This window comes from Rana temporaria, chromosome 5 (assembly GCF_905171775.1).
Source record: "Rana temporaria chromosome 5, aRanTem1.1, whole genome shotgun sequence".
Lineage (NCBI taxonomy): Eukaryota > Metazoa > Chordata > Amphibia > Anura > Ranidae > Rana > Rana temporaria.
Window position 1 is genome coordinate 383,628,293 of NC_053493.1, and position 23,919 is coordinate 383,652,211.

The 23,919-nt window shown below is 48.9% G+C and overlaps 1 protein-coding gene across 1 annotated transcript in view; it reads right to left on the reverse strand.

Annotated features, from left to right (window-relative positions):
* EIF3H (eukaryotic translation initiation factor 3 subunit H) overlaps nt 1-3,435 on the reverse strand; it is a 154,903-nt gene extending 151,468 nt beyond the window's left edge. The window contains exon 1 of the mRNA XM_040354874.1: nt 3,245-3,435. Within this exon, the coding sequence (XP_040210808.1) occupies nt 3,245-3,361 (117 nt within the window). The 5' untranslated portion in view covers nt 3,362-3,435. The remainder of the gene's footprint in view (nt 1-3,244) is intronic.
* Nucleotides 3,436-23,919: the final 20,484 nt, after the last annotated feature.

The following is a 23,919-nucleotide window of genomic DNA, read 5'->3' on the forward strand; positions in this document are numbered from 1 at the left end:
GCCATAAAACAATGCAATAGCGTGAACCCAGCCCATCGGTTCATGCACGCGGGTGAAAAGAAATGCCACTTTCTATGTCACATTGCTTTCTTTATGCCTCTGAAAGCTGCTCTATATAACCTTTCCCTAAAAACGCTGCTAAACTCTTGCAGGAGGACAAAAAACATGTCTTTAAGCTTACTGTGCATGAGGCCTTACAGCAGGGCTCAACAAATCCCAGGCACCAGGTCGCCATAGTGACTAGAAATTGTGTTCTGGCACCTGGGCTTTTGTCAGTCTATTCACTGTTGGCACCATGCACAGGGATGCACACTTACTATCGCCCGATGTCCGGGACATGCATTTCCGGGTAGGTATTTTTTCACATTGAGCCCTGCTGCATGCAAGCAGCCAGGTTTACTTGTTGGATGGAAGCATTGTATCCCTGGCTCCACTTGCCCATCTGCAGGCCGAGGACAGGCATAGCAGTTGCCACCAGGTAGACGGGAGGGAGGAGAGCGGACACATCTGCCCCCCCCCCCCCCTTTCTTGTTCCTGACCCGGAAGTGATGTGTAGAACATCACTTCCGCGACCCATTGACAATTTCCCCAACCATCAAGGCCTGGAAAGAATGTAATGCAAATCGCACTGGAGCACAGGGCTTTTTAGACCCTGGATATCTCAAACAGAATTTGTCACCAAAAAAGAAACACACTCCAGGCGACCGCAGGAGCAGCATTGTCCAATGTGATGAGGCCTACCAGTCATGGATGCAGCAGGTGTCCCCCCCCCGTCCCCAGCACCTATCTCTAAAGGCAGGAGCAGTTAAGGGGGGGGATAAAACAGCCCCCCTTGCAATTTGAGCTTTTGCATACAGTCACACGTTAGACCAGGGGTCTCCAAACTTTCTAAACAAAAGCGCCATTTGTTTTTTCCAGTCTTTGGGGGGGGGGGGGAGCGGACTGTGGCTGTTGGAGGTAAAAAAGGCCTGGCACTGGTGCCAGTGGGCCTTGTTGGCCTCTTTGGGAGGACTAGCACCCCCTTCCCTTGTCGTTGGCGTCATTGGGAGGACCCCCCCCTTACCTCGCCGGTGGGAAGGACCAGCACCCCCCCCCCCCCTTACCTCGCCGGTGGGAAGGACCAGCACCCCCCCCCCCCTTACCTCGCCGGTGGGAAGGACCAGCACCCCCCCCCCCTTACCTCGCCGGTGGGAAGGACCAGCACCCCCCCCCCCCTTACCTCGCCGGTGGGAAGGACCAGCACCCCCCCCCCCCCCTTACCTCGCCGGTGGGAAGGACCAGCACCCCCCCCCCCCTTACCTCGCCGGTGGGAAGGACCAGCACCCCCCCCCCCCTTACCTCGCCGGTGGGAAGGACCAGCACCCCCCCCCCCCTTACCTCGCCGGTGGGAAGGACCAGCACCCCCCCCCCCCTTACCTCGCCGGTGGGAAGGACCAGCACCCCCCCCCCCCCCTTACCTCGCCGGTGGGAAGGACCAGCACCCCCCCCCCCCCTTACCTCGCCGGTGGGAAGGACCAGCACCCCCCCCCTTACCTCGCCGGTGGGAAGGACCAGCACCCCCCCCCCCTTACCTCGCCGGTGGGAAGGACCAGCACCCCCCCCCCCCTTACCTCGCCGGTGGGAAGGACCAGCCCCCCCCCCCCCCCTTACCTCGCCGGTGGGAAGGACCAGCCCCCCCCCCCCCCCTTACCTCGCCGGTGGGAAGGACCAGCACCCCCCCCCCCCCCTTACCTCGCCGGTGGGAAGGACCAGCACCCCCCCCCCCCCCTTACCTCGCCGGTGGGAAGGACCAGCACCCCCCCCCTTACCTCGCCGGTGGGAAGGACCAGCACCCCCCCCCTTACCTCGCCGGTGGGAAGGACCAGCACCCCCCCCCCTTACCTCGCCGGTGGGAAGGACCAGCACCCCCCCCCTTACCTCGCCGGTGGGAAGGACCAGCACCCCCCCCTCACCGGTGGCAAGGACCAGCACCCCCCCCCCTTACCTCGCCGGTGGGAAGGACCAGCACCCCCCCCCCCCCTTACCTCGCCGGTGGGAAGGACCAGCACCCCCCCCCCCCCCTTACCTCGCCGGTGGGAAGGACCAGCACCCCCCCCCCCCCTTACCTCGCCGGTGGGAAGGACCAGCACCCCCCCCCTTACCTCGCCGGTGGGAAGGACCAGCACCCCCCCCCCTTACCTCGCCGGTGGGAAGGACCAGCACCCCCCCCCCTTACCTCGCCGGTGGGAAGGACCAGCACCCCCCCCCCTTACCTCGCCGGTGGGAAGGACCAGCACCCCCCCCCTTACCTCGCCGGTGGGAAGGACCAGCACCCCCCCCCTCACCGGTGGCAAGGACCAGCACCCCCCCCCCTTACCTCGCCGGTGGGAAGGACCAGCACCCCCCCCCCTTACCTCGCCGGTGGGAAGGACCAGCACCCCCCCCCCCCTTACCTCGCCGGTGGGAAGGACCAGCCCCCCCCCCCCCTTACCTCGCCGGTGGGAAGGACCAGCCCCCCCCCCCCCCTTACCTCGCCGGTGGGAAGGACCAGCACCCCCCCCCTCACCGGTGGCAAGGACCAGCACCCCACCCCCTCGCCGGTGGCAAGGACCAGTACCGATAATTCATTGCATGATCACAACACAAGCAGAGTGCAACGTTTCAGTCACACAGGACCCCTTCGTCGCTCTCCTTGTGTTGTGATCATGCAATTATCGGTTTGGACATGACCCCCCACTAGTGCCAACAATACAGAGCAAAATACACACACAAGAACCCCCAAACAGCAATTTTCCCTCCAACACACATTACAAAAATAAAAAAATAAGTGCTGTGTGTGGCTCTCTATATAAATCACCTACACTTACCTCTACAGCCGCAAAAAAATAAAAATAAAGGGGATAGGACACCCATACCTGCATTACAAACTTGTGCAGAGGCGGTTACACGCGTATCACCACATGCAACGTTTTCCATGGGGATAAAAAAGGGAACGCTGCAGCGGTGGTCTCCGGACACAACAAAAGGCACATTTCAGCCCCCACAATGAAGGTATACCTGTGTACTTCTCCTCAGCAATGTACATAAACACACCGCCATTCACTATTTCATGATCTCCATTACACTGCGTACAGTCCTGTGTAACAGAGAGCACACCTAGGCCTTCACACAACACTCACTTCACCTGACCCACATATATAATAAGATCAGGCCCAGCTGGAGCACTCCTGCAATGTGCCAGCCTCTCCCCTCTGCCCTCACTTACCAGGCCGTCTATCTGTACTTGTTTCACCGGAATCTCAGCCGCAGCAGCGACGGCTGGGGTGGTGGCAGTGGCGGCGACAGCGGCAGCAGCCGTGGTGGGTTCCTTACGAGACGCCATGTTCACACTTGCAGCTGGAGCTAGGACACCGAAGAGGGAAAAGAGAGAACACGCGCGCCGGAATCCGGAAGTGGTCGCAGATTATGAGTCACTGGCTGCGTCCCCCGTGCTGTGCGTCCCCCGTGCTGTGCGTCCGCCATGTTGGTTATGGGCAAGGCTTTGCCCAGAGATCTCCTCCTTTTTTTTTTTTGTTGCATACAGTTTGAACCATTCAGCATCTTTAACTACTTCCGCCCCGAAAAGGTTTTACCCCTACCTTTATGACCAGGCCATTTTTTTTACGATATGGTGCTGCATTACTTTAACTGACAATTGCACGGTCGTGAGGCGCTGTACCCAGAGAGAATTTACATCCTTTTTTTCCCCACAAATAGAGCTTTTATTTGGTGGTATTTAAAGGGGTGGCTCCCCTAAAAATAAACTTTTGACATTGCATTTGCTACATTAATTACAATTAGAATCGGCTGGTTTTATTGAAAAAATACCTCCGTACGTAGCGTTTGCCATATTCGTTCCCACCGCCACTTCCGGGTACGATGCTGGCGGTGGGCGTTCCTAATTGATGGACAGGCATCCGACCGATGCATCCATCGCGTCACGAGATGCCGAAAGAAGCCGAACGTCGGTGCGCATGCGCCGTATAGAGCCGCACCGACGTTCGGCTTCTTTCGGCATCTCGTGACGCGATGGATGCGTCGGTCGGATGCCTGTCCATCAATTAGGAACGCCCACCGCCAGCATCGTACCCGGAAGTGGCGGTGGGAACGAATATGGCAAACGCTACGTACGGAGGTATTTTTTCAATAAAACCAGCCGATTCTAATTGTAATTAATGTAGCAAATGCAATGTCAAAAGTTTATTTTTAGGGGAACCACCGCTTTAACTACTTGACAACTGGGTACTTAAACCCCCTTAATAACCAGACCAATTTTCAGCTTACGGTGCTCTCACATTTTGAATGACAATTACTCAGTCATACAACACTGAAATTTTCGTCCTTTTTTTCACACAAATAGAGCTTTCTTTTGGTGGTATTTAATCACCGTTGGGTTTTTTATTTTTTGCGGTATAAGAGCAGTGGCGTCACTAGGGTTGGTGTCACCCGGTGCGGTAAAACATGGTGTCACCCCCCCCCCCTGTCTAGGCTGCCCAGCACCAAGCAGGCAGCGCACAGGGCGCACCCCAAACCAGCCCCTGTAAATGATAGTATAGGGCAGTATAGTGGCAGGTTAGGGTAGTATAGAGTGGTATAGTGGCAGGTTGGTGTAGTGGGGTGGTATAGGACAGGTTAAGGTGGTATAGGGCATGTTGGGGTGATATAGGGTAGTTTGGGGTGGTATGGGGCAAGTTAGGGTTGCATAGGGCAGGTTGGGGTAGTATAGGGTAAGTTAGGGTGGTACAGGGCAGGTTGGGGTGGTATAGTGCAAGTTAGGGTGGCATAGGGCAAGTTGGGATGGTATGGGAAAGGTTGGGGTGGTACAGGGCAAGTTAGGGTGGCATTGGGCAGGTTGGGGTGGTATAGGGCAAGTTATGGTGGCATAGGGCAGATTGGGGTGGTACAGGGCAAGTTAGGGTGGCACAGGGCAAGTTGGGGTGGCATGGGAAAGTTTGGGGTGGTACAGGGCAGGCTGGGGTGGTACAGGGCAGGCTGGGTGGTACAGGGCAGGCTAGGTGGTACAGGGCAGGCTGGGGTGGTACAGGGCAGGCTGGGGTTGTACAGGGCAGGGTGGTACAGGGCTGTTTGGGGGGGTACAGGGCAGGCTGGGGTGGTACAGGGCAGGCTGGGATGGTACAGGGCAGGCTGGGGTGGCACAGAGCAGGTTGGGGGTGGTACAGGGCAGGCTGGGATTGCACAGGGCAGGCTGGGCATGTCAGATAAAAAAAATACCAGGTTGGGGTGGTATAGTGCAAGTTAGGGTGGCATAGGGCAAGTTGGGATGGCATGGGAAAGGTTGGGGTGGTACAGGGCAAGTTAGGGTGGCATTGGGTAGGTTGGCGTAGTATAGGGCAAGTTATGGTGGCATAGGTCAGATTGGGGTGGTACAGGGCAAGTTAGGGTGGCACAGGGCAAGTTGGGGTGGCATGGGAAAGTTTGCGGTGGTACAGGGCGGGCTGGGGTGGTACAGGGCAGGCTGTGGTGGCACAGGGCAGGCTGGGTGGTACAGGGCAGGCTGGGGTGGTACAGGGCTGTTTGGGAGGGTACAGGGCAGGTTGGGGTGGTACAGGGCAGGCTGGGGTGGTACAGGTCAGGCTGGGGTGGTACAGGGCAGGCTGGGTTATACAGGGCAAGCTGGGGTGGTACAGGGCAGGCTGGGGTGGCACAGAGCAGGCTGGGTGGTACAGGGCAGGCTGGGATTGCACAGGGTAGACTGGGCATGTCAGCTAAAAAAAAAAAAAGGAAGTGGTTGTGAACATGCCGGCATGCGCCCGTGGGGGCGAGCAGCGCGGAGATCGGTGATGTGGGGTGTCAGTCTGACACCCTGCATCTCCGATCTCGGTAAAGAGCCTCCAACGGAGGCTCTTTACCACATGATCAGCTGTGTCCAATCATGGCTGATCAAGATGTAAACATGGGCACTGACTGGCATAATATGGGATAAAAAAGTGATGCCCAGCAATGCCATCAGTGCCACCCCTCAGTGTCCATCAGTGCCACTCCTCAGTGTCCATCAGTGCCACCTCTCAGTACACTACCCATCCATGCCCAGTGCCCACCTATCAGTGCCCATCTGTGCCACCCATAAGTACCCATCAGTGCCACCCATAAGTGCCGCCTATGAGTGCCCATCAGTGCCGCCTATGAGTGTCCATCAGTGCCGAATACCAGCGCCGCATATCAGTGCCGCCTATCAGTGCCCAGCAGTGCCACCTCATCTGTGACCATCAGTGCCACCTCATCGGTGCCCATCAGTGCCGCCATATCAATGCCCGTAATTGAAGAAGAAAATGTACTTATTTTAAAAAAATGAACAGAAAAAAATAAAAACTTTATTTTTTTCAAAACTTTCGGTCTTTTTTTAGTTGTTGCGCAAAAAATAAAAATCGCAGAGGTGATCAAATACCACCAAAAGAAAGCTCTGTTTTTGGGAACAAAATGATAAAAAAATTGTTTGGGTACAGAGTAGCATGACCGCGCAATTGTCATTCAAAGTGCGACAGCGATGAAAGCTGAAAATTGGCTTGGGCAGGAAGGTGCGTAAGTGCCTGGTATGGAAGTGGTTAAAAAAAAACAATGGCCCAGATTCTCAAAGGCGTTACGACGGCGCAACACCATTTGCGCCGTCGTAACTCCTCATCTGGCCCCGGGTATCTATGCGACTGATTCTTAGAATCAGTTACGCATAGATACCCATTAGATCTGACAGGCGTAAGGCTATTACGCTGTCAGATCTTAAAAGCAATTTTTTTTCCCGCCGCTAGGTGTCGCATCATCCTTTGCCCCATCGTCTATGCAAATGAGGTAATTACGCGAGATTCCCAAACATACGCGCGGTCGACGCTGAGAATTTACGTCGTTTCCGTAGCGTACGCAACGCGTAAGGTTGCCCCTGCTATTAGGAGGGGCAACCAATGTTAAGTATGGCCGTCGTTCCCGCGTCGAATTTAAAAAAAATTACGTCGTTTGCGTAAGACGTCCGTGAATGGCGCTGGACACCATTTACGTAAACGTCTAAGCAAATGACGTCGGGGCGACGTCATTTAGCGCAATGCACGTCGGGTAATTTACCCGACGGAGCATGCGCAGTACGCTCGGCGCGGGAGCGCGCCTAATTTAAATGGTGCCCGCCCCATTTGAATTGGGCGGGCTTGCGCCGAGCGATTTAACGATACACCGCCGCAAGTTTACAGGTAAGTGTTCTGAGAATCAGGCTGTAAACCTGTAAACCTGCGGCGGTGTAACGTAAATCACATACGTTACGCTGCCTAGGAGCAACGTAAATGTATGAGAATCTGGGCCAATATCTTTTACTTTCTGCTATAAAACACATCCAATTAAACAATTAAAAAAAAATGTATAAAATCGAATTTCTTCATCAATTTAGGCTGATATGTATGTTTGTGTAAAAAAAAATCCTAATAAGCGTATAACGATTGGTTTGTGCAAAAGTTATAGCGATATGCGACCGTCCCTGATAACCTATTTCCCACCACTGCGCCAATGAGAACTAACGTGAAAATGGTTAAAGCAGCCATTTAGTGAAAATGTGATAAATATCTGAGATTAAACCTATTAATCAAATAATGTGTAAATAGGAAAAACAGTAGCGCTAAAAAGTGATACACAATATAACACCAACTATGACAATGACAATATTGATGTATAACGTGAATATTAAAAATATCACCCAGTGACACGTGACAAATTAATAGTCCATAGCGCTACTGTTTTTCCTATTCACACATTATTTGATTAATAGGTTTAATCTCAGATATTTAAACTATGTGATATATATTTATGGTATTTATATTTATTAATTTGTTTACTAGTAATGGCGGCGATCAGCGACTTATACTGCGATATTGCGGAAGACAAATCGGATGCTTACTGACACTTTTGACCCTTTTTGGGGACCAGTGACCCTAATACAATGATCAGTGCTAAAAAAGCCACTGCTTCCGGCGCGATGGACTGTATTGTTATGGCTGGGCATCCCGCCCGTCTCTATGCTAGTTCTCAAGCTCAGTGCGCCTTGCCTTCCCCTCTCTGCAGTTCATTTTCTATTGTATACGGCGGCAGCAGTGGCACAATGGATGCCCCCCCCCCCCCGCTTATTGAAAGTTTATTTAGATTAAATATTGGGCAAAAATAGCGTGCGGAACGCCCCCCCCCCGGTTATTCTAATGTTTTTTTTATATTTAATCAGCCATCCCCACCCCCCGCTTATTCAAAGTTTTTTTATATGGAACGCCCCCCCCGTTTTTTATATTTAATATTCAGCGGAAATAGCGGCGAACACAAACCCCCCCCCCCGCTTATTACAAAATTTCTTTAATACGTAAGAATTAGCGTCAACTCTCCCCCCCCGTTATTAAAAAAAACTTTAACTGCCTTAATGTTTGATGTTTCCAGGGGCGTCACTAGGGTTGGTGTCTCCCCCCCACCAACTATAGTCCCCCCTCAGTACAGACCCCCCTCCCTAAGTACAGACCCCCCTCCTGCAGTACAAACCCCCCTCCACTAACTACAGACCCCCCTCCCGCAGTACAGACCCCCGTCCCTCAGTACAGACCCTTCTCACTAAGTACAGACACCCCTCCCTCAGTACAGATCCCTCTCACTAAGTACAGACCCCCTCCCTCTGTACAGACCCCCCACCAAGTACAGAGCCCCTCCCTCAGTCCAGACCCCCTCCATCAATATAGACCCCCTCCCTCAGTATAGACCTCTCCCTCAGTATAGACCCCCTTCAGTGCAGACCCCCCATCAGTACAGACACCCCACCTAAGTGCAAACCCCCATCAGTACAGACACCCCCACCCAAATGCAGACCCCCCCATCAGTACAGACACACCCACCCAAGTGTAGACCCCCATCAGTACAGACACCCCCACCCAAGTGCAGACCCCCCATCAGTACAGACACCCCCACCCAAGTGCAGACCCCCTCAGTACAGACACCCCCAAGCATTACAGACCCCCCTCAGTGCACAACCCACCTCAGTAGTACAGACTCCCCAGCAGTATACCTGAGAACAGCGCTGACAGATGAACATACTGTGTGTCCCTCGAGCGCAGGCTCCTCCTCTGTGGATGTAAACAGAGAGGAGGAGGCGGCTTCGGTCTGCGCCGCTGTGTAGCTAATCAGGGCAGCAGGCGATGTTAGAGGTGCTGCTACCCACGGGTGTCACCCCTCTGGCGGGTGTCACACAAGTGCGGCGCGCACCCCCCTCACCCGCCTAGCAACGCCTCTGGATGTTTCACATGACTACACTCTCCGATTGGTCCTGGGTATTTATAAGTGCGCTCCGCGTGCATGGGCACATTGGACCCAGTCCACATGGGGATGGGTAGGAGGTTCCAAACCCAGACTTGCGTTTTAACACACTTTGATATGTTTTTTTTTATTGTCTTTTCAATGTACTGTATATCTAGAAAAAAATGTTTCCCTTAAAAAAAAGATGAAGGAGATAGAGCTCAGTTGCAGTGTAATATTCATGTTTCCGCCAGATATAAAGCTATATATATATTTCCTAGCCGGCCATGTTAAACCTGTGGGATTTAGCAGAAATGAGTTCCTTACATGTGTATTGTGTTACTGTGTCAGATTCAGGTGGCCAGAGTCTATAAGCTGTAGGCATCACATGGATTTATAGAAAAAAGCTCAAGTACGGATCAGCTTGATCCTCAAAGCTTATATATTGTATCAGCTATATAATAGTAACAGGTCTACTGCTTGTGCACAGCTCATACTATAACTGTATAATAGAACTGCCTATAGCTAGTTAGTATACTGTATATTGTATACACTTATAATAAGTTGATGCATTGCATTGAAAAACCAAGGCAAAGTACAACACTCTCTCTACAACTCGGAGTATGAATATCCCAGTTACTAGACCTTGTACTTTTACACATAGTGGGCCAATACTGTGTATAGCATGGAGGACCACAAACATAACTGGCCCTTAGGGACCTGATTTTAAGGCAGAGGGATATGGAAAGGAGTGAATTGGTTCATGTGAATCTGGGATTACAGCCAACAGGGATGTTCTATAGTAACTAGCGGTTCAATGTGGATCTCTGATTTGCTCTGCTGGTATAGCAATTATGTTGGAGTGGTAGGGGATTACCTGCACCACTGACTGAAGGATCATCAGAGCATAGGCATCTTAGGAGGGGGGTCTATGCTGCACATCACCTAGTAAGGGCTAATTTACTTGTTTACTATATACCTGGGGAATTGCAAGAATACACACAGTGAAACAAATCTCTTGCATTGTTATTGTTGCATAAAACCCTTATGCCGCGTACACACCACTGTTTTTCATGACGAGAAAAAAAATTTTTTTTTTTTGAATTGGTCATTAACCACTTAAGGACCGGACCAATATGCTGCTACATGACCCAAGGGGTTTTTACAATTCGGCACTGCGTCGCTTTAACAGACAATTGCGCGATCGTGCGACGTGGCTCCCAAACAAAATTGGCATCCTTTTTTCCCCACAAATAGAGCTTTCTTTTGGTGGTATTTGATCACCTCTGCGGTTTTTATTTTTTGCGCTATAAACAAAAATAGAGCGTCAATTTTTAAAAAAATGCAATATTTTTTACTTTTTGCTGTAATAAATATCCCCCAAAAACATATATAATTTTTTTTTTTCTCAGTTTAGGCCGATACGTATTCTTCTACCTATTTGGTAAATAAAAATCGCAATAAGCGTTTATCGATTGGTTTGCGCAAAATTTAGAGCGTTTACAAAATAGGGGATAGTTTTATTGCATTTTTATAATTTTTTTTTTTTTTACTACTAATGGCGGCGATCAGCGATTTTTTTCGTGACTGCGACATTATGGCGGACACTTCGGACAATTTTGACACATTTTTATGACCATTGTCATTTTCACAGCAAAAAATGCATTTAAATTGCATTGTTTATTGTGAAAATGACAGTTGCAGTTTGGGAGTTAACCACAGGGGGCGCTGTAGGATTTAGTGTTCACCTAGTGTGTGTTTACAACTGTAGGGGGGTGTGGCTGTAGGACTGACGTCATCGATCGAGTCTCCCTATAAAAGGGATGACTCGATCGATGCAGCGCCATAGTGAAGCACGGGGAAGCCGTGTTTACATACGGCTCTCCCCGTTCTTCAGCTCCGGGGAGCGATCGCGACGGAGCGGCTATAAACGAATAGCCGCACCATCGTCCCGGATCGCTCCCCGAGGGAATCCGACCGCCGCATGTAGCGGGGGGGGTCCCGATCGGACCCCCGACCCACGTCTAGGTAGGCACGTACAGGTACGTTGATGTTCCTGTCCGTGCCATTCTGCCGACGTATATGTACATGCGGCGGTCGGGAAGTGGTTAAAAGTGATCGTGTGTAGGCTCCAGAGCATTTTCTCGACGAGAAAAATGGACATTAAAAAATTAGAACCTGCTCTATTTTTTCTCGTGATTTTTTAGTTCGTTTTTCTCGTCGTGAAAATAGGTTGTGTGCAGGCTTTAACGACTGTGAAAAAACGCGCATGCTTAGAAGAAAGTTATGAGAAGGGAAATTTGCATAATCACCCTAAAGGGTGGCGCCATTCGAATGGAACTTCCCATTTATAGTGCCGTCGTACGTGTTGTACGTCACGCGCTTTGCTCAAACATTTTTTTTTTCACGATCGTGTGTATGCAAGGCAGGCTTGACAAGAATCACATCGAGAAAAGCGTTGTTTTTTTTCCATGACATGAAAAATTGTTGTGTGTACGCGGCATAAGTTTAGGTAAAATGTAACCACTTGGTATCCTCCCTATTGCCAAAAGACGGCCAAGGTGGCTCTCAATTGCCGGCAGGACGTCTATAGACGTCCTCGGCTCCTCCGGCCACTGGGGGCGCGCACACGCCCGCCGCATCACTGCAGTGTCGATGCGCGTGCCTGGCGTCCGCCAGTCACCCATGATCGGCCGCTACACAGACAAGGACGTGGATCCGTGTGTGTAAATATGATCGTTCTTATGTTGCACAGAATTGCCGGCACTAACGAATGATATCTGAATGATGCCTCTAGCTGCAGGCATCATTCAGATATCCCCCCACAAAGCCCAGGACGTCATATGACGTCCACCCAGGATGGGAGATCCCATCTGTGGACGTCAAATGACTATGGGCGGGTATTGAAGTGGTTAACCTAAAAATAATAGTCTCTAAAAAATAACAAACATGTTATACTTACCTGCTCTGTGCAGTTGGTTTTGCACAGGGCAGCCCAAATCCTTCTCTTCTCGGGTCCCTCTTCGGCTTTCCTGGGCCCTCCCTGTTGTTGAGTGCCCCCACACCAAGCAGCTTGCTTTGAGGGAACCCAAGCCGAGTCACAGCTCCCTGTGTCCAGTCAGACACAGAGCCCCGATTCATCCCACCCCCTCTCTCTCTCTGCTAATTGGCTAACTGACTTTTATTGACAGCAGCGAGAGCCAATGGCACCACTGCTGTGTCTCAGCCAATTAGGAATAAGAGTCCTGGACGATCGAGGAACTCATGGACATCACTGGATAGAGATGGGGCTCAGGTAAGTATTAGGTGGTGTGGGGGTGGCTGCTGCGCACAGAAGTTTTTTTTATCTTAATGCATAGAATGCATTAAGATAAAAAACCTTCTGACTTTACAACCACTTTAAGCTGTGTAGGGGTTTTTCACTGTCAGGGCGATAAGGATGTGGAATTTACTTCCACAATTGGTGGTGGCAGCGGGGAGTATTGATATTTTTAAAAGACTCTTGGACGTGCATCTTAAAAAACACAACATACAGAGATATGGGAAATGATTATCAACAATGACAAACGTACACATGTTGAACTGGATAGACTATTGTCTTTATTCAACCTTACCTACTATGTACGGTAACTATTTGGATACAAGGAATATCTCCTATCTCACACCCACCTAACAGCTGTCCCTGAGCCACCCCCCATCAAATCATTCTCCGCAGCTATTACCTTTTGTACCACCACCCCCTCCATTTAGAATGTAAGCTCTATGAGCCGGGCCCTCGTGTCCCTTCTCTATTGAACTGTACTGTAATTGTGCTGTCCCCCCTCTACATTGTAAAGAACTTGTAAAGAACTTCGTAAACTGTTGGCACTATATAAATTGTGTATAATAATAATAATAATAATGTACTGTTCAGGAGATAGTCACTATTTCTGCAGCTGCAATGTGTGTAAAGGTGCACTTTAAAGTCAAGGGGATCTTGAGAGCTTGACCAGCATTTGTTCCAAATGCACGTAAAACGCAGAAAAGCAACGTCAACATGAGCCTGATATAAAACTAATGTAAATCTTTCAATAGTAAGCCTGTGTAGCGGTTGAGTTGCTACTAGTTACTATCATCCACACATATTCACCTAGATTCAATTCACCCAGCCGACAACTCACCTCCAGTGGGCTGGACCTGAGTTTATGTAGGAGGCCTACCCCCTGCCAATTCTAGTTGGGGATTGGTCAGGACTCCTCACATGGGTCCCTCTTCGGCTTAGACGCGAGTTTCACAACTCGCATTCGGCGCTCTATAAGTATTTATTCCAATCCAATCCAATGAACTCCCTGTAACTCCATTTCCCATCCCTGTCCCTCTTGCAGAACATTCTCCCTGAAAGCAGGGAGGCGCCCAAGAACTGAAAAGACAGGTAGTCACACCCACTGCTACACTAACCACTCCCTGCCTCCTAGATCAAAACAGCGGGCCTAGTGTGCAGCATAGGCCTGCCTAAATTTACCTGCCTGGCAGCTATCAATCAAACCACCTTACTTCTAGCATTTACCTATGGTAGAGGGAGCTACACCTGAATTGTTAAAAAATGAAACATTGAAACTGACAATGGTTTAGCTGACAAAACTTCTACTTTAGAAACAGGTGCTCTTTAAAGGGGTTTTCCACCTTTTTTTTAAGTTTATTAAAAGTCAGCAGCTACAAAAAGTGTAGCTGCTGGCTTTTAATAAACTGACACTTACCTGCTCCACGGCTCCAGCGACACGCCGGCTGGGGCTCCACTCCTCGCCCCCCCCTCGCCGGCGTCTTCATTCTTAGTGTGGGCACCCGGCAGTGACAGCTTTCCGCTTCACGGCCGGGCACTCACTGCGCATGAGCGAGCGGCAGTGCGCATGCGCGAGCAGTGCGGCGCCGTCCGATTGGACAGGCGCTCGCCTACAGGGAGGGGCTGTGAAAAGGCGATTAAGCTGATCGCCTTTCCAGCCCCTTGGCGGAAGGAGGAAGTGGGACAGGAAGTCCCCTTCTCCTGAAGCCCCCACTCCCCCCCCAAAAAAAATTACATGCCAAATGTGGCATGTAAGGGGGCGAGGAGTGGGTTAAAGCGGTGGTTCACCCTGCAGAACAACATTTTAGCATACAATTCGGCATTGTAGCGCGGGCTACAGTATGCCAGTCTTAATTTTTTTATCGCCGTACTCACAGTGTAATCGTACATAGTAGATTCTGACTGCCCGCGGGGAATGGGCGTTCCTTTCAAGAGGGAGGGTGATTGACGGCCGGCTCTGGCACGTCACGCTCCCCGAAGACAGCCGGAGTAGGTCTCGGCTCTTCACGGCGCCTGCGCACAGACTATGCGCAGGCGCCGTGAAGAGCCAAGCCTATTTCGGCTATTTCCGGAGAAGCGTGACGCGCCAGAGTCGGCCGTCAATCACCTTCTGTCTGGATTGGAACGCCCATTCCCCGTGGGCAGTCGGTATCTACTATGTACGATTACACTGTGAGTACGGCGATAAAAAAATTAAGACCGGCATACTGTAGCTCGCGCTACAATGCCGAATTTTAGGCTAGAAGAAAAAAAATATATATATTTTTTTTTTTATAGGGTGAACCCCCGATTTAAGAGGAAGTTCCATTTTTAGGTGGAACTCCTCTTTAATTCTGTACAAGTAGACACAGCCATTACCATTATTACTGGTGCACACATTAAAGGAATCCTGTAAAAGCATCTTTATGGTTTCCAATATATTTTCTCCTTTCGATCGACAGAACAGTGCCATACCAGCTCCCATATTTTATTATTTGAAGCTAGACAAATTATATTCCTTACTGCGCTGGGCCTGGTGGTGTAACCAATCCATAATGATAAACTGCAGCACCGTACCAATCATAGCTACAAAGAGACAGACTGCTTCATGTCATGGCCCATTGACACCCAGCAAAATAAATTACCTTTTCTCTCCTGGTCGCTAATGCAAACTAGGCGCACCGTTCTCTTTTTTCCCGGCTTCCTTCCCTTTTCATTTGTGCCTTGTAATTTTTTTGTGATTTAGATGGGTTTTATTTTCGTTCATGCGTTAAAACATATATACAGGAAGGTAGAAATGGAATTTCAAAAGGCAATCTTTTCGCTTTTGTTAACAGCAATCAAATGATTAATTAAAAGTAAACCTCTGGTGATGGAAACATAGGGACCAATTATACCAGTTAATGGGCACTTACAGGTGCTTACACATTGCCTTGGATTACCTGTAAAGACATCAAATATTCACAGATTTTATGTGCTATGAACTACAAATAATAAGCCATGTGACAGTGTCCAGGCCTTGTCAGTGCAGTGCACTCAGATTGGAAGGGGAGCAGTACTGTGAAGCCTCGTACACACGATCAGTCCATCCGATCAGAACAGTCTGATGGACCGTTGTCATCGGTTAACCGATGAAGCTGACTGATGGTCTGTCGCGCCTACACACCATCGGTTAAAAAAAACGATCGTGTCAGAACGTGGTAATGTAAAACACAACGACGTGCTGAAAAAAAGGAAGTTCAATGCTTCCAAGCATGCGTCGACTTGATTCTGAGCATGCGCGGGTTGTGCCTACTAACGATCGTTTTTTTCCCATCGGTTAGGAATCCATCGGTTAAATTTAAAACAAGATTGTTTTTTTTTAACCTATGGATAAATAACCTATGGAGCCCACACACGATCGGTTTTGACCGATGAAAACGGTCCATCAGACCATTCTCATGGGTTTAACCGATCGTGTGTACAAGGCCTGAGTCTTTATTGCAGTTTACAGCGCTGTCAGTCTAGCATTATAAATATATGCTTACAGGAGGGGACTGCACCGAGATCTATCATTGGTAGCTAAGGGCCAGATTCACAGTGAGAGTACGCCGGCGTATCTACTTATATGCCGGCGTACTTTCAAATTTGCCGCGTCGTATCTTTATTTTGAATTCTCAAACAAAGATACGACGGCATTTGGCTAAGATCCGACAGGCGTACAGCTTTGTACGCCTTCGGATCTTAGGATGCAATACTTCGGCGCCCGCTGGGTGGAGTTTGCGTCGTTTTCCGCGTTGGGTATGCTAATTAGCTGTTTACGGCGACCCACAAAGCTACGCGCGCTCGTCGCATTCTCTTACGTCGGCTTTTCCCGTCGTAAAGTTACGCATGCTATTTCAATGGCTTATATTTAGACTAGCCATGTTAAAGTATGGCCGTCGTTCCCGCGTCAAATTTAAAAATTTTTTTTTTTGTGTAGGTCGTACGGGAATAGGAAAGGACGTAACGCACGTCGCCGTTCTAAAAATTACGTCGGTGCGACGTCATTTCGCACAAAACATGGCGGGAAATTTCAAAACGGAGCATGCGCAGTACGTTTGGCATGGGAACGCGCCTAATTTAAATGATACACGCCCCATTTGAATTAGGCGGGCTTTGTGAATCAAGCACTTGCGCTAAAAACTTGCGGCGGTGTAACGTAAATGGGATACGTTACGCCGCCGGAATTCTACGTGAATCTGGCCCTAAGGGTTTTTCACTTCTGTCTTCCAGCTCTGGGTCCTCTGTTTGCAATCCAACTTCAGTCTTCAAATACTTTCTGCAGGATCCCATATTCATATGGGTTTCCTTCCACAACCACACCAGTAGGTTATTTTCATTCATGCATTAAAATATATTTATAAATGGGAATATAAAATTGGATTCCAGATGGTAATCTATCTTTTTTCTTTTATTAATGCCAGTGAAATGATTACCGTATATACTTGAGTATAATGCCGCTAACACACGATAGGTCAAACCGATGAGAAGGGTTCATCGGACCAAACCGATCGTGTGTGGGCCCCATCGGTTATTTATACAATGGTTAAAAAAATGCAATCTTGTTTTAAATTTAACCGATGGATACCTAACCGATAGAACAAAACCGATCGTTAGTAGGCACAACCATTGGTTAAAAATCCAGGCATGCTCAGAATCAAGTCGACGCATGCTTGGAAGCATTGAACTTCGTTTTTTTCAGCACGTCGTTGTGTTTTACGTCACCACGTTCTGACACGATCGTTTTTTTAACCGATGGTGTGTAGGCATGACTGACCATCAGTCAGCTTCATCGGTTAACCGATGAAAACGGTCCATCAGACCAGTCTCATCGGATGGACCGATTGTGTGTACGCGGCATAAGCCGACCCAAATATATATATAGCAAGTCACAGCGCTAAATAAAACGTGACAAACCTGATATGTGAACACAAGTGTAAATAAATATCTGAATATGATCAAAAACATTGATGCAAAATAGTAAAAAAATAAATTGTGAAAAAAAGTTCCAAATTCATAAGTGAAAACGATAAGCCAAGGAGGCAAAAGTCCTTATAGTAAAATTCGCAACGGTGCACAAAGGTTAAATTTGTGAAAAGAGGGATCTTCTTCCACCAGTAAGACACCCAAATGATGGTAACATATAGGTAGATTCACAAAGAGTTAGGCCGGCTTATCAGTAGATAAGCCGACCTAACTCTGAATCTACGCCGGCGTTTGTTTAAGTGTATTCTCTAACATAGATACACTTAAACAAAGCTAAGATAGGCCGGCTTGCGCTGTTCTATCTTAGCTTGCAATGTTTCCTGATGGCCGCTAGATGGCGCTTCCATTGCAGCCGGCGTAGATTATGTAAATGTGGGGATACGCCGACTCACGAACGTACACCAGGCCTACGCCGTCGAATTACGTAGTTTCTGTAAGGCCTTAGGCGGCCTAAAGTTATTCCACCTATGATGTTAAAGTATGGCCGCCGTTCCCGCCGCGAGGTTCGAATTTTTTACGTCGTTTGCGTAAGTCGTCTGCGAATAGGGAGTTACGTCGTTTACGTCCGCGTCGAAATCAATAGGCCCGTACGGCCTACTTAGCCGCAATGCGCACTGGGAAATGTAGTCGCCCGGCGCATGCGCAGTGTCAAAAAACGTCAAAAAACGTGAGGTCAAGCCTCATTTCCATACAACATGCCCCCCTCCAAGCAATTTGAATTTTGCGCGGCCTTTACGCCCGCTCGTTTTAGGCTACGCCATCGTAGATTAGCAGGTAAGTAGATTGTGAATCACTACTAGCCTAACTAATTTACGGCGGTGTAGCCTAAAAAGGCTAGGCTAGGCCGCCCTAAAGTTAGGCCAATGTGTGTGAATCTACCTAATAGTCTCCTTACCAAAGGTGGGTGACCGCTATCACGGCGGTCTCTCCAGGCACAGGGGTTTAAAAGACCCAAAAGACTCAGTCCGAATGGTTGGTAAGCACAAGGTGGTATCCTAATGTCTCAAGGGGTGAAAAACAAAAAGAGACTCCATAGCTTATTACCGTTTAACAAAATGTTTAATCTGCTAAAATGTTGCACTTACACTTAGGTTGTTATATTTTTGCGGTGAATACAACATAGAGGGACGCGGCGTCTCCTCGAGGTTTCTCCTGTCTGTTGAGCTCCGTATCTGTGTAACTCTGTGTACAAGGCGTGATGCCGTCGAGTCGAATCAGCTGGCCACACCTACGCGTTTCGTCATCAAAAGGACGTTGTCTGGGATAGGTTGCTCGAGGAGACGCCGAGTCCCTCTATGTTGTATCGACAAATCTCTTTCCTTTTTCATATATAGTCAACACTTAATCTGTATAACACTTTCCCCCCTGGGGAGGCAGGTCTCTTGGAGATGGCGTTGGCCAGGAATCGAACCCGGGTCATCTGCTTAGAAAACAGCTATGCTCACCACTGCACCACCAACGCAAAAAGTAGCATGTCTTTTATAGTGTGGGAGGAAACCAGAGAACCCGGAGGAAACCCATGCAAGCACAGCGAGAACATGCTGATAGTGTCCTGGTCAGGATTTGAACCAAGGACAACAATGCTGCAAGGCTAACCACTAAGCCTCTGTGCTGCCCATATATGGCCTCTATTCTATAAGGCCCGCCCCCACTGAGTGGGGTACATTAGTGATGTCCAATAGAGCTCAGAGATTATGGAAAGAAAGAGAGAGAGAAGGAAAGAAAGAGAGAGAAGAAAAAAAGAGAGAGAAGGAAAGAAAGAGAGTAGCATGTCTTTTATAGTGTTAGAGGAAACCAGAGAACCCGGAGGAAACCCCACGCAAGCACAGGGAGAACATGAAAACTCCATGCAGATAGTGTCCTGGTCAGGATTTTTAACCAAGGACTCCAGTGCTGCAAGGCTCATCGCTAAGCCTCTGTGCTGCCCATATACAGCCTCTGTTCTATAAGGCCCGCCCCTGCTGAGCGGGGTACATCAGTGATGTCCAATAGAGCTCAGAGATGATGGAAAGAAGGGCCTGGCCACCATCATCCTCAGCACTTCCCTCCTGGCGGGATGGGTAGCCTTTGTCATCACATGTCCTAAAGGTAAGTGAGACCCCCAGGTCCCCCACAACCCTGTGGTACATTTCCCCCTCAACCCCCACCCTGTAGTAGGTCTCCTATCCCTCACCCCCCACCCTGTAGTAGGTCTCCTATCCCTCACCCCCCACCCTGTAGTAGATCTCCTATGCCTTAACTGGTCCGATACAAGTCGGTCCAACTTTGAAAAAGGTTCCTGCGCTACTTTGGTCATACTTCAGCCCATTGAATATCATTGAAGTTGGATCAAATTCAAATCCTTGTCCTATCCATCAGACTTGTGGCATCCAACATGGTGACTACAGCAGCAGTAAAGGGAATTTATGTCACACTGGAATTGTTTTGATTGGTAAAAGGACAGGTCAACTATCTCAAAAGTCAGAGAAAAATCTTATCTTGTTCATTTAAGTCGATGGAAGTAGGACCGAAGTAGGACCGATGTCACACGGCAAAGTAGGATGATGTTGTACAACAGTCATGTCGTACCAGTGTGATCCTGGACTAAAGGGATGAGGTGGCAACCCTACGCATGGCCAAGGAGTTATGATGTAGGGGTGGGCAGTGCCTGATCAAGAACCGAGAGGCTAGCTCCCCCTCAGGTCTGCTTTACTTTTGACTAACAGTGCAGAGCAGTGGGCAGATCCATATGCAGGGCCGCATATGCAGTTAGAAACTATGGGGCCACATACTTCCTACCTGGCGGGGCCACCTTTAGCCATGCCATTGACCTCTCACCCCTGGCCCCGCCCCTGACCCAGTCTCAAAACAAAATGCAGGTTTGTTGCTGTTTACACACTTATGTGGGGCCAACGTGTGAGTTCGCAATTTTGCATAAGCACGAAAGAGCGGGGGCAGTTTAAATACATTTTTCATTTTATTTTATTAAAAATGCAAAAAATGCACACTGTATTTTTAACCTTTTTTTTTCTTTCTTTTTTTGCTTTTACAAGGGATAAATAACATCCATTGTGCTAGCAAGAGCCATGGCAGGTCCTCTTTATGGAGAGATCTGGGGCCTCTGGCCGCCAAAGCATCTAATTAAACCAAGATCAGTTTGGTAAGATACTTGTTCAAGCTGGTAGTGGCTTGTGTACATTGCTGGGGCTAAAAAATAATAGCTCATACATTGCTGCAGTGATGACCAAGATATCACACTTCCCATCCAGCGACATACTAGTACATCACTGAATGGGAAGTGTTTAAAGGGGATTGGTTTGGGGGGGGGGTGGTAAAAATGCAACTCCACTGCACTTTTACTGCTCCCCCAATTGAAGTGTAAAGTAGTATCTCAACGTCTTATGCCGCATACACACGATAATTTTTCAGCATGGAACAAACAACGTTTTTTACAACTTCATCATTAAAACGACGTTGCCCACATACGATCGTTAAAAAAAAATGCTCTAGCAAAGCGCGGTGACGTACAACACGTACGACGGCACTATAAGGGGGAAGTTCAATTTGGATGGCGCCACCCTTAGGGCTGCTTTAGCTGATTTCGTGTTAGTAAAAGACGATTCGTGCTTTTCTGTCTGTTACAGCGTGATGAATGTGCTTACTCCATTATGAATGGTAGTTTTGCCAAAACGAACGCTCCCGTCTCATAACTTGCTTCTGAGCATGCGCGGGTTTTTCACGTCGTTTAAGCCCACACACGATCATTTTTTACAACCCGAAAAATGACATTGTTTAACCACTTCCGGATCGCCGCATGTACATATACGTCGGCAGAATGGCACGGACAGGCACATTGGCGTACCTGTACGTCCCTGCCTAGACGTGGGTCGGGGGTCCGATCGGGACGAGGGCGCGGCTATTCGTTTCTAGCCGCCCCCCCGCGATCGCTCCCCGGAGCTGAAGAACGGGGAGAGCCCTATGTAAACACGGCTTCCCCGTGCTTCACTGTGGCGGCTGCATCGATCGTGTGATCCCTTTTATAGGGAGACTCGATCGATGACGTCAGACCTACAGCCACACCCCCTACAGTTGTAAACACACACACTAGGTGAACCCTAACTCCTACAGCGCCCCCTGTGGTTAACTCCCAAACTGCAACTGTCATTTTCACAATAAAAAATGCAATTTAAATGCATTTTTTGCTGTGAAAATTACAATGGTCCCAAAAATGTGTCAAAATTGTCCGAAGTGTCCGCCATATTGTCGCAGTCACGAAAAAAATCGCTGATCGCCGCCATTAGTAGTAAAAAAAAAATAAAATAAATAAAACTATCCCCTATTTTGTAAACGCTATAAATTTTGCGCAAACCAACAGATAAACGCTTATTGCGATTTTTTTTACCAAAAATAGGTAGAAGAATACGTATCGGCCTAAACTGAGGAAAAACAAAATGTAATATATGTTTTTGGGGGATATTTAATAGAGCAAAAAAGGAAAATTTATTATCATACTTACCGTAATTTTCCTTTCCTGATGGACTCCATGGCAGCCTACGTGTGGGTTAATCCCGCCTCCTCTCCATTGATAGGACCTCATACCCATAAAGATTTACTCACCGCCCAGTACTGGTGTTCCGTAACTATCCCGACTCCATTATTTCAGGGTGGGAACTCCGTCTGCCATGGAGTCCATCAGGAAAGGAAAATTACGGTAAGTATGATAATAAATTTTCCTTTTTCCTGACTGACTCCATGGCAGCCTACGTGTGGGAAATAACTAGCCAGACCACACGGGTGGGTATGCTGAACAAAAAATAAATTTTAATTTGTCCCGTCAACTGACAAAACTGATAAACCAAAATTCACAGAGGAAAGAGATGCAGGCTCAACACAGTAATGAGACATAAAGGTATGTATAGAAGACCAAGAGGCCGCTCTACAGATGACATCTGGAGCCACATGACGAGCTGCCGCCCAGGAAGCTGCCATCCCTCTGGTAGAGTGAGCTGTCACCGCTTGCGGGGGAGCCAAGCCCTTCGCCCTGTACGCCTGCTGAATTGTCTGAACGATCCAGGCCGCGATTGTTCTGGCAGAAGCCTTTTTCCCCTTGTTACTGCCTGAGTGCAGGATGAACAAATGATCTGAACGTCTAAAGGGGGACGTCATCTGGATGTATTCAGAAAGGATCTTGCCCATGTCTAGAGGGTGAGTCTCATTGGAATCCGAAGACCTGAAGGTAGGAAGGACAACTTCTTGATTCTCATGAAAGACAGAAGAAACTTTCGGATTTGAACCCAGCATGGGTATCAAAACCACCCGATCTGGGAAGAAGGTCAGGAATGGCTCCTTGTGACCCAGGAAACCAATCTCCGACACTCTTTTGGCCGAGGTGATAGCGACCAAGAATGCTACTTTAGCTGAAAAGTCCTTTATAGAGGACGGGGAGGGCCCCGACGTACTGAGTCCACTCAGAAAATCCAGGACTAGTGGGAGATCCCACTTGGGAAATCTTGGCCTCCTTTGAGGTTTCAACCTTGATGCCCCTCGAAAGAATTGTTTAACTAGTGGGTGAACTGCCCACGAAATTCCAGAGAAGGCCGACAGAGCCGAGATTTGAACTCTCAGTGAACTCACGGATAAGGGAAGATCTAACCCTGTTTGGAGAAAACTCAATACATCTTGGATTTCTGGATTCCTAAAGGACCTGCCTGAGACCGTAGAGAATTCCACAAACTTAGCCCAAATTCTTCCATAGACTTTATTCGTGCTTGCCCTTCTCGAGCTCATCAGCGTGGAGATCACTCTAGAGGCGCACCCAAGGGATTCCAGCCTCTCCCTCTCAAAAACCAGACCGTCAGTTTCATCAGAGCCGGACAAGGGTGTAGGAGCGAACCCTGAGAGAGAAGGTCCGGTCTGACTGGTAGAGGTACTGGGTCCCGATAGCTCAGTTGGACCAGGAGAGGGAACCATGGCCTGTTCGGCCAGTAGGGAGCCACTAGTGTCACCTCGACCTCTTCTGCTTGAAGTCTCTGTAGAAATCTCAGAATTACTGGGATCGGGGGAAAAGCATATGCCCTCTGGAAACTCCACCGATCCGTCAAGGCATCCGTCCCGATCGCCTGACTGCAATGACCTCTCGAGTAGAACTTCTCCATCTTGGCATTGTGCTGTGAAGCAAAAAGATCTACTTGGGGACTGACTCCCAGAGACAAGATCCATTGGAACGTTTGAAAGTGTAGAGACCACTCGTTGATGTCCACCTGAGTGCGAGAAAGAAAGTCTGCCTGGGAGTTCTGTACTCCGGGAATAAAGACTGCTGTCAGGTTGACCAGGTTTTCCTGTGCCCACTTCATGATGGG